A 12,727-nucleotide genomic window follows, 5' to 3' on the forward strand; every position below is an offset into this window, starting at 1 on the left:
TCTTCTCATATTTTATCTAAAAATGCTGTCTTGTAAATTACTTTTTAAGCACATTAATGTGTTTTTCATGAACAAAGCAATTTCAGGCAGTTTTGAACCACTTGTACCTTGACAAAAAGCGCGGTGACCAATTCTTTTTATCATTTTCTAAAAAGCAAAATAGTAAATCTAAATTTTGGCAAAGCATTTTTTGTTTCTATACCCATGAACTACCTTAAACCTCTTTGGCTTTCCAAAACTTGTGAGTCAAGCTCAGCCAAACTATATAGACTATAACTGTTAAATTGATATATCAGTGAATGTGCACTGATACAACTTGCTAATATGAAATATTTCAATGTTACTAATATTGTTCCAATAGTTATAACAAATTTATTCCAAATAAATATGTATTGATATCATAAAGCAATATTAATAATATCAGATGAACAGACAAGAACACAAATCATTCATAGAACACTTTGGGCTAAAAAGGATAGTACATTGGCTCGTGATTTCGTTTAAAAATCTATAAAGACGTAAGTTCCGACTGAATCAAAATAAGACATCGCTTTTGTTATCATACATATACGTATGCATTAACAAATACAATTAGGTTTATAAAATTTAAACTAAATATGTTTCTTTGAATGATGAGTAGCCTTAACATTAAGTCAAAAACGAATAAAAAACATCCTAATTTATAAGAAATAAGGATGTATAAATATATACATTTATATACATTTAAAGTAACGAATGGTATACCAATGGGTAAAAGCATGTGTTAAGTAATAGTTTATTCCCTCTGGAAACCCTTATGATAATGTAATCTGTAAATTATTTAAACGAACGATACCAATGAATTTAAACAATGAAAGCAAAAATAATCAAAACATTTATTTCAAAATACACCAGTATTTCAGGACAGAGGAAACCAGAGTCTGTATTTCAAACATTACAAAAACAGAATCCTTAAATTAAAAAAGTCAACAAGTATGACTAAATAGAGAAAGATAAATTGACTGAAGACTTAAAAATATTGCGGCGTCGCAAACAACACTTTCTTAATGCGTGCATTGAAATTTTGCACGGTTTCTGTTGTATAATGATTCAATTGTTGAGTATTAAGGCTTCCATAAAAATGTAATTTTATTACAACCTGCTATTATATATAAACCCAACAAATTCAGCCAAAACAGATATAATCTGTACAGATTTAATTAATCTAACACCTCATCAAATTAATATATACATGATGATCTTACACATGTTTCTTTGTTGGCCTTACATCGAAAATATCCTTTGAAGGGATGCAAAACTTACCATAATTTTGCATTTATAAGTAAACTTTGAAAGCATTTTGAAATGATTGTGATCTCGAAATGTAACTAAAGGACGTATAGATCGATGATAAATCCCGAACCCGGTACGGAAATGAAAAAGAGACATTATTACCTTAGTGAATCATTTCACAGTTGTATAATTTCTCTTTTTATCTTCATTTTCTTAAAGATATTTAATATCATTTACATTAAAATGTTGTTAACTTTGTCGTACTTTAACACAAGTCAACACTTTTCAAGCTAATGCTATTTACATATTTTGTATTATGTTATTTGATTTTGACACAATCCCCAAGTGAACAATCTATTCATTTAAAAAAAAACATCGTATATCTATGATATAAAATTGTCTACTGGTTTGAGGGTAGTTGACGCAGCTTTTTCAGAGCACTAGTAGTATATTGTTAGTTATTTATTTAAAAATTGCAGTTCGAGGACAACGTTATTGTAAAACACATACAACGAGTTATACATATTTATGCATTAAGAGATTTACTAAGTATTGAGTAACCTGCCTAATCCGACACTTGAGTATTACAACATCCTGCTTTAACCGACACATTTTCATAGTCCCAAAATATGCCTATCCTTGTCGAATAAACCTGACTATTCCGACACCCTGCTTAATCCAACATCTGGTCCCCCAGTGTGTCGGATTACACAGGTGACACTGTATACTTGAAATGTTAGTTTAAAGGAAACATTTATTTCGAATGATACAATAACTTTGATTACGACTATTCAATATCTAAGTTAATTCTACAACAGGAAACTACCCCAACTTAAAAAAGAGAACAAAACATCCTACCACAATGCTTATAAATATTGCTTCTGCAGCAACAGACACACAACGAAGTTTATTTTCAAAAGCTTGTTAAAAATAAACTGTCTGAACACATTTACAAATTGTCATTTCATTACTTTTAAATTTGACTTACCTTGAAGATATCGGATAGCAACGCACATAAATTCTCCAAATATAAAGTTCCTCAATAGTAACGGGATGAGAGTAAAAGGCATACAGAATACTGCTAACAACAGGTCACTGATTGACAGGTTTAACAGGAACACGTTGGTTATTGTCCTCATCCTACGGTTTTGGAATAGTGTTAGTATAACTAAAGAATTTCCCATTACAGAAAGAAGGAAAATTATCGCATAAAATGGAATCCTAATATTCCCATCGGCATCAAATAAATCCCTTTCAAAAGTCCTATTCGAACAATTCGACACGTTCTGTGTTGTTAAACTCATTTTTGTTAAATAAAACGCATCAATACAATTCAGAAAATATATTTGTTAAATGTATTTATGTAAATTATATGCGGTTTATTAGTACTCCAATGTCATTTGTCGTTTATCCTTTGGCTTACTAATCATTGGTTTGGATTGCCTACAGTTAAAACAGTCACTCATCAATGAAAACCATGTGATTCTCATGTAAATATCAGTTAACCTTCTAACTATGTACAAATAAAATACAAATTGAATGCTTTCAGCTTAAGATTGTTCTATAAACTGTTATTTGATTTCCACAATCACCAAATCTAGATCATCAAATTAGAAATAGCAAAAACTCTTCGTTATTTTATAAATCAATGAATTAAATATTTCTGAGAAATAGAAGCGATCACGTCAACGTAATATTAACACTTTTTCTCTTTATTCAAAATATTAAATAAATACAAGTCTTTGTTGGGTTTTTTTCAATTTACAAAATCCCAATTGTGTTTGCATTAATCTAATTCATCTTGATCAATGATACTTTAATTGAATCGTTTCTGTTGGCAAAAAGAAGAAAAAAAGAAATCAAAAACAAAGAAATGCTAAAACAGATGTTATATAAATAGTATGTGAAGATATACTGCAACAGATGATAATAGAAGATTGATTCTGACAGATCACGCACTATTAAAGTAGAGATTAATATTTATCACTTAATATCAAGACACGTGCGAGGAGATGTATTTAGACAAGACGCATTACATTCCAATAACAAAATACTACAGGGATAAGAAACCAGGATGTATTTATTTCTTTTCGTTTTCACGCTTTTGATTAAATCGTTTTTTTAATTATCAATTGAAGATGTGTTCTTCTTTTTTTAACATAACTTCAGGTTTTTTTTAGAATATTTAAAGTCATTTAAGACGAGTTTCTTAAAATTATTATAAAGAAATTATTTAAAAAATCAATACGTATCAAAATAAGTGTCAAAGTAATATGAAACTTCGAATTTTAAAAAATGTTGAACATTTTTATTTACTTGAATGGCTAAGTTTCGTTCTAAAAGAAATGAACGCGAACTTTTTTTCAAAGAAAATCTTTGATATTGTCAAAAACTTCATAAACGTACCGATATTAAATTATTGACTTCCGATACAATAACTAATTCAATATTTTCCGTCAGCAATTATCTTATTTAACTTCGCCCACCGCAAAGCGCGAAAGTGAGGAGAACACTGCTCTTTTCTCTTTTATGCTCGAAAGTTTATGTGCACATGTTTAATAGTAAACCTAAGCCTTTCTAGTGCTAATATGCGTAAATATGATATTTGACTTGTTTTCTTTAGAAAAGTATAAAATTGACATTCAAGGCTGTTTGTCTTAATTTTAACTTTAAAATGCATGAACTACAATCTGCGATGATGATACTAGATGACTGTTTGTCGTCCAGCTGCTAATTAAATGTATTATCAGGACGATAGCATGCTAATCTTATTTGAATTTTAACCCAGCTTTTTACTATAGACCGGAAAGCTGATTATGATTTTAAAGTGCTATTTCACAAGGTAACAGGCCGCACGAAAACATGTCACCTCACAAGGACATTTTTGTCTTACTGCGGGTCGACAGGTTTTTGCTCTGACTTCCCACAGATTTTTTCTTGTAATACCTTTCCAGTATGTATAACATGTTTTTGCAGCTTGTTCTCCCCCTCTCACTGCGATGTGTGAGATTTATCAAATTGATTCCGGGCGTGCATGCGTCTGTATCTCCTTGAGTTCGTGTGTTCGTTTATGTTATCTTGTTTGCATTCTCGCTTAGAAAATATTCTTAATAGACATGTTAGATTTGTGTACTTTATATATTAAAAGTTCATAATATTTTTATCATTAATATTTCGGATGAGTGTGAGACTCAATACCAAATAAATGTTTGTAACAAGTTGTAGTTATAGTAGCTGCTGTTATTATTTGTCATTGTTTTAGCACTGGTATCGTCTTTAATTTCTGTCCGCTTCTTATATAAATTATATATAGCACATTCAATTATGGAATGTAAAACACCAATTCTTAATAAAGAGAAACGAGCAGCTGACTTAGATTATATATCGTATAGCACTGTTCAACTGGCATTTTCTCAAGCTTAAAGCATCTTCAAGTATTAATTAAAAATAATTATATCTAGCTTCTCATCGAAATAAAGTGGCATGATTATGTTTCTCAGTATATCTTTCCAGTATGTATAATTTTGTTTACCAGAAATAACAATATTTTTTATTGATAATTTTAAAGAAAAATTGCCTTCATGTATGAATTCTTCAAAAACAATTAGAGAAACATATTTCACCAATGTATCTCACCTGATACCGTGATAGTTCTTGCCTTGCGTAAAAAATTATGGAATATCCAAAGATAAAAACCTTTAGATATCTCTTCTATGCAAATTGAATGATTTTGATGTCTTTTATACTTTTCTGTTCATTTTTGTGTGACCCTATCAGGCACATTTACCGTTTGAAATTCCAATATCATATTGCAAATTAAACTTAAATGTCGTATATCGGAACATGGCCGAATTATATTAAACTGAAAACTCATTGCGAACATTTATTGTTAAAATACAGCATGAGAACTTAATAAGTCAAGATTGATGGCCAAAGTGTAAAATTAACACAGTGAAAGATAGCTTTACACCATACCAACATGTGCTCGTCACATTTTTGTGACTACAAGATCTTTACAAATACATATACCTGTACAGTGACGAATCCAGCGTAACATGACAATTATTCTTAAAATTGAACGGCGATATTTAAAGGTTTCATTAATATTTTTTTATTTTGTAAACGCTGTCAGATTTTGCTACTTTAAAACAATAATTGTGAAAGGAATAATTCATTAATGTTGACTAGTATGGTAATTTTCTGCGTGGGAGGAGAGAAATCAGATTGCCTAAGGCATTCAATTGATTAGACTTTTTTTGTATAGACGATGAACAATATCTTTTAATCAGTATGTATGTATATGTCACAGTTTAAATCAAGTCAATTTGCAATTAAGTTATATTGTGGATATTAGAAAGAAAAAAAAAGAGTAATATAGGTAAATCTCTACCTAGTAAAACGAAACTATCAATATTGCATTAGATATCATAACTCCATAACATAAGAATGACAAACTGGAAAAAAATCGAAATTGAACTTGATGATTGGCCGCTTAAATGATTAAGGCTGCCACATTCTCCATGAGCTTGTTCATGTCAGGTGCCCGTAATTCATCAGAGACTTCCGTTTGTTGCTGTATATCATATTATTTTCAATTATAATTGTGTACATTAGTCAGACCGTTGTTTGCTTGACAATGTCTGAATCGTTTCACATTATTTATTTCCGGGCATTTCATAGTTTGCTATGCAGTATGGTTTTGCTCATTGTTGAAAGCCTTACGGTAAAGTTGTTAAAGTCTTATTAGTCATTTGATATAAGGTGCAGAGTTGTAATGGTTCATCTTAAGTAAGTCGAGACTGTGTACAGACGGATAGGAAAACACATTATACCTCTTCACAACACTGAATATAACGATAAACTTTTTTTCAGCCATGGATTTTACACAGTTTATAACAGATTTTTCATTGAAAAGAATGTAACAAGTATATTGATAAATAAAGTCTGTTTACTGGTATCTTTTTTGTTTATCTTCACCAATTTAATGAGAAACAGAGATGCAATATGACAAAATTATGTTAGCTATGTACAGTTCACATCTGTACAAGTAACATGTGTGTTAATGATTAGTAACTTTCATTGAAGTCACAGGTAGCTTTACTAGAAAAATATAGAGGCAACAAGATATCAAAGATTTTGAATGCTGTAGTTTTACCAAGTTGTTCAATTTAATCTATTATTCGGATATATATTATTTGTATTTGAAGATTTTCGGAAATCGATTAGATGGGCGCTATTTTCGTTTATTAATGACGCGTTAGCTATTCATTGTATTTTCGGAAAACTATAGTCATATCTGACACTATCATGAAGATTAAACAGTTTTCAAAATATATCCTTACTTTTATGCCATATACCATAAAGCAACATACATTCGACTCTTCCGAAAAAAAAAGAATGTAAACAAAATGATGCAAGTATATCTACAGCATGTCGTTAGTGGTTTAGTCAGTTCTTAGTTCACACAAATCTTCCTTTGTGACTATATAGAAACAATGGGTTAAAACTCACAATAAAATAAATTGACAGTGCGGGTACTAAAATGATGTTCACCAACCTTGACAATGAAATAACAGATGCACACTTTCTCAAATTATCTCGTACATGAATATTTTCATTGTAGATGCTGTTCTCTCATTAAACAATTCGAAGTTAGATGACTACGTAGAACGCATCTATCTCACCGAACCTGAAATAAAGGATACAACAGATATACTTCATTTTGCTACAAATCTTGCCTAACATCTAGACATTAACAATGAGGGTTGTTGATTTTGTAATCAAATTAGACAGACCATATCATAAGAAACATGTGTACTATGTTTCAAGTTGATCGGACTTCATCTTCATCAAAAAATACATCGACCAAACATTTAACCTGAAGCGTCACGAACAAACGGACGACCGGACAAACGAACGAACAAATAAACGGACACGCAAACCAGAAAACATAATGCCCATACATGGGGCAAAAATACAAACGCCAAAATAATTTAAAATGATAGAAATGTACCAAATTAAACTTGCATGATTTTTTCATGGCACTCTCATCATCTAGATAAACAGACAATGAGTGTTATCTATATTAACAGATTATTAGTGTTATTTATATTATCAGGCAATGACTGGTCATTGGGAGTCGTTGACTCTTGTAATAATAAATACAAACCCGATATGTAAATACTATAATGTGCATCAATCCTATTCTCTAGTTAAACATTCCGTAATATTGTTTTTCAATCTAATAAAATATGAGCGTGTCTCAGATAGTGTAAATATACCATCTATTGTATATATAATGGGTTAGACTCGCAATGAATATAAGCAACCAATCTTATATAAACTCGATGTACATTGCGATTGCTGTACACCGATAATTAGATAAACCTATTGTATATTGATTCGTTAACCGTTATATATCAGAAAAAAGTGGAAAACTAGTGAAAATATCGCAAAGGGCAAAAATGAAAGAAGAAGTCGAAGTAAATCAGGCAAAGTGATGACCAAGGGACAAACACACAAAAAATAGTTTAGAAAATGCACACAAAACAAAAATGGGCGATACGAAACAAATTAAAAGTTGTGGTGCAGGTCCTCCCAAAAAAAACCATATTCATTTAATATTCTCCCAGTGGAATCTGTTGTGTTGCTGATAGCAAGTTAACATCCAGTAATAATTCACATTTAATAGACGGTATCTAGGGCAAAAGAAGACAAAATCAACGTTACAACAAATCAAACACAGTACTTGGTCATGTGTGATATAGATTTCATATGGTTAAAAAAGAAATGTGATGACTTCAACTTTACCATTGATATTCTTTTGTTGAAGCTTTTCTTTATTCAGCAATCTGCAATCAAGTAACGCATGACAAAAGAGGCAAGCAAAGTATTACCACTAAATGCCACAATCGTTATTTATAAATATGCCTTTTATGCATATACAAAACACTACTTGAACGACATTATTTGATACACAGGAATGAAGATAAATGCAATAAATTGATTTCTAGATATATATTTCTTTATCTGTATATCAATTAGATGTGAATGCATGGTCTTATTCTAACGAAAGCAACGTAACTGTTATAGTCTTTAAATCATTTCTTTCAAATGTCAAAGTTTAAACATTTTGGTTTTCCGGAAATGGAAGATCCGCTGATCTCCTTTACACTATATATTTCTCAAAATATTAACGTAAGTATGATGTATGCCGGTTTAAATTCTAGTAGCGAATAATTAATAATGACATGTGTATATTGTTTATTGAGTTTTCTACATATTGGTACTAGAAAATATCAGTTAGAAGTCACATTATCATATTTTTTGTCCGGTTTAAATAGACTCCATGTTGTGTCAAGCAGCTGATATTCTAAAGTTTAATAGAAATATTTTTTTTTATAATCGATATATCGGGTTGTACTGGTGTGTGTTCCATTAAAGACAGAATCGTTTTTCTTTGTTCTGTACAAAATAAGAAGATCTAGACTTGATAAATTGTTTATTCAAACTTTATAATATTTTAATATGTCGGTTAAAAAATAATGGCGATGGCTAAAAAAACAACCAAGTCAGATACATGTATACTGATTGAATCTAAAGGTACCAACTTTACCTCAAAAGATGACCATTTGACAATATATGTACCTTCAGTGATGCTCGATGTCGAGATATTTGCTAGTCCAACAACTAATTCAAAAGTAATCCAGAAAACGACCGAAAGAAAATTTAACCCTGAGAAGGAATCGCTTTACCCGAGGGTATCACCAGCCCAGTAGTCAGCACTTCGGTGTTGACATGAATATCAATTATATGGTCATTTTTATAAATTTTCTGTTTACAAAACTTTGAATTATTCGAAAACCTAAGCATTGTCTTACCCCAGGAGTAGATTACCTTAGCCGTATTTGGCACAACTTTTTTGAATTTTGAGTCCTCAATGCTCTTCAACTTTGTATTTGTTTGGCTTTTTAACTATTTTGATCTGAGCGTCACTGATGAGTCTTATGTAGACGAAACGCGCGTCTGGCGTATAAAATTATAATCCTGGTACTTTTGATAACTATTTACACCACTGGGTCGATGCCACTGCTGGTGGACGTTTCGTCCCCGAGGGTATCACCAGCCCAGTAGTCAGCACTTTGGTGTTGACATGAATATCAATTATATGGTCATTTTTATAAACTTCCTGTTTACAAAACTTTGAATAATTCGAAAAACTAAGGATTTTCTTACCCCAGGAGTAGATTACCTTAGCCGTATTTGGCACAACTTTTTGGAATTTTGAGTCCTCAATGCTCTTCAACTTTGTATTTGTTTGGCTTTTTAACTATTTTGATCTGAGCGTCACTGATGAGTCTTATGTAGACGAAACGCGCGTCTGGCGTATAAAATATAATCCTGGTACTTTTGATAACTATTTACACCACTGGGTCGATGCCACTGCTGGTGGACGTTTCGTCCCCGAGGGTATCACCAGCCCAGTAGTCAGCACTTTGGTGTTGACATGAATTTCAATTATATGGTCATTTTTATAAATTTTCTGTTTACAAAACTTTGAATTATTCGAAAAACTAAGGATTTTCTTACCCCAGGAGTAGATTACCTTAGCCGTATTTGGCACAACTTTTTGGAATTTTGAGTCCTCAATGCTCTTCAACTTTGTATTTGTTTGGCTTTTTAACTATTTTGATCTGAGCGTCACTGATGAGTCTTATGTAGACGAAACGCGCGTCTGGCGTTTAAAATTATAATCCTGGTACTTTTGATAACTATTTACTTGAGGCAAATACAGTCAGACATCTACAAATATATCGAACATCAAATAAATAGAAAAAAAATATCCGAATGTGCATGCCAGTACATGTACCACATTACTCGTCTCGCATTTTGTATACCCTTTGAAAATAAATAACCAGTCAATAAATTTTTAACCCGAATCCGGAATTTTTGTTATTTTTAATATTGTGGTAATCTTAATAATCACATTTCGTGTTACTCTGTTAGATGTAGAGCTTGACAAAATTAGAGACAAAACAGATCGGCCTTTTTGGCCAATATTTAGGTTATATAATGAATTGTACTATAATTCATGTAGCTGTATCCATTGAAGGGGAGATAAATTCAAATCAACAGAAACTTCTTGCTTTACATTAACTTTTCTTTTACTGTAATAATGCGTTATTTTATGGTTAAGGAGGAGAAATATCTTGATTCTGAAATTGCCAAACAAAAACCATTTTCTAATCCTATGCAAATTGTGTTATTCTTTATGATTATGATTCAATCAGAAAATGTCTGTGCGTATTTGTCAGTTAGAACTTCCCGTTGATGCTTAAAGCATGAGGGCATTGGCATAGGCAAATTAAAACCAAACTTGTCAAAATATTCATAAAGCCAAACAAGTACAAAGTTGAAGAACATTGATGATTTACAATCCAAAACAAGTTGTGCCAAATACGGCTAAGGTAATATATGCCTGGGATAAGAACATCCTTAGCTTTTCGAAAACTTCAAAGTTTGGTAAACAGGAAATTTATAAAAATGACCACATTATTGATATTCATGTCATCATCGAATTGTTGACTACTGGGCTGGTGATACCCTCGGGGACGAAACGTCCATCAGCAGTGTCATCGACCCAGTGGTATAAATAGTTATCAAAGGTTCCAGGATAACATCAACTTTTCTTTTACTGTAATAATGCGTTATTTTATGGTTAAGGAGGAGGAAACTCTGGATTCTGAAATTGCCAAACAAAAATCCTTTTCTTATCCTATGCAAATTGTTTTATTTTTTATGATTATGATTCAATCAGGAAATGTCTGTGCGGATATGTCAGTTAGAACTTCCCGTTGATGCTTAAAGCATGAGGGCATAGGCATAGGCAAATTAAATCCAAACTTGTCAAAATATTCATAAAGCCAAACAAATACAAAGTTGAAGAACATTGAGGATTTACAATTCCAAAAAAGTTGTGCCAAATACGGCTAAGGTAATATATGCCTGGGATAAGAACATCCTCAGTTTTTCGAAAACTTCAAAGTTTTGTAAACAGGAAATTTATTAAAATGACCACATTAATGATATTCATGTCAACATCGAATTGTTGACTACTGGGCTGGTGATACCCTCGAGGACGAAACGTCCATCAGCAGTGTCATCGACCCAGTGGTATAAATAGTTATCAAAGGTACCAGGATTATAATTGTGAACGCCAGATGCACGTTTCGTTTACATAAGACTCATCAGTGACGCTCATATCAAATTATTTATAAAGCCAAACAAGTACAAAGTTGAAAAGCATTGATGATCCAAAATTCCCAAAAAGTTGTGCCAAATACGGCTAAGGTAATCTATGCCTGGGATAAGAAAATCCTTAGTTTTTCGAAAAATTCAAAGTTTTGTAATGAATTGGTTATTTGATAGAATTTGTATAAACCTTTAATTCAGAAATTCAAGGGTCAAGAAATATTACTTTGCATACATTACCCTTACTCAAGTTATCAAGACATAACAGACTTATACATTTAATTGATTATATAAAGAAGTGTATGTAATCACAGAAATAAATCATGTGAAGTCGATAATGATGTGTGATGGGATAACAAATGATTTCTGAAATTGACTTGTGCTGTCATAGTATGAATATAAATATACAATCGGTCTAGACACTGATCTTAATTGAGTTTATGTCTAATTGATATATACTACGTACAGTCAACATATTCTCATCGAATCAACAATGAATAGATTCTGAACATGCATCACCAGAAGAATTTTATTTAAAATCTAGTTCAAATTATGGTTAAGACCTCAGTAATTTTTCTTATTTAGATTCCACTTCTATATATAAAAAGTCTCTGTTCACTAGCCAAAGGAATGTAATTATGCTATACTGAATTAAATGAATATTGTGCTAAAACGGTTTATATCCAATTAGGATGTTCCTATTTATTTGACCGACATAATAAATGTATTTGTACGAATTCTGTATAATGATCTATATTTGTTACGCATTTATGTGTACATTGATGATTGTGTTAAATGAATTACTAGTAACCGTTTTTGTGGCAACTCTCATGTAAACTATAATGATTTTGTACAGCTTGGAGCACACCTTGGAAAGAAAATTGGTCCCATTTTTTCGATTGAATATTGTGACTCCCCTGTAAGCCTTGGCTCACAATAAACAGCAAGTTATAAAGGGCTACACTTACAAGTGTAGGTTGTGTTACAGTGGCAGTTAAAACTCCCTGGCTTGGACATGTCACAAATCTGCATTATAAATTGCCAATGGACCTTAGGCATAACATAGACAACTTGTCATTAAAAAAGTTATAAATACCAGGGGAAAAATGTTACAGTTGTTCTTGAGTATGCCCTTTTATCAGTGACATTGAACAGATAATAAAGATATCTAATAGTCGCCATTCGTGGACATGCGACTCCATGC

At 31.6% G+C, this 12,727-nt stretch overlaps 1 protein-coding gene across 1 annotated transcript in view; it reads right to left on the reverse strand.

The window, feature by feature from the left end:
- LOC134696525 (cholecystokinin receptor type A-like) overlaps positions 1-2,945 on the reverse strand; it is a 65,346-nt gene extending 62,401 nt beyond the window's left edge. Inside the window, exon 1 of the mRNA XM_063558363.1 lies at positions 2,261-2,945. Within this exon, the coding sequence (XP_063414433.1) occupies positions 2,261-2,576 (316 nt within the window). The 5' untranslated portion in view covers positions 2,577-2,945. The remainder of the gene's footprint in view (positions 1-2,260) is intronic.
- Positions 2,946-12,727: the final 9,782 nt, after the last annotated feature.

This window comes from Mytilus trossulus, chromosome 14 (genome assembly GCF_036588685.1).
Source record: "Mytilus trossulus isolate FHL-02 chromosome 14, PNRI_Mtr1.1.1.hap1, whole genome shotgun sequence".
NCBI classification, from domain to species: domain Eukaryota; kingdom Metazoa; phylum Mollusca; class Bivalvia; order Mytilida; family Mytilidae; genus Mytilus; species Mytilus trossulus.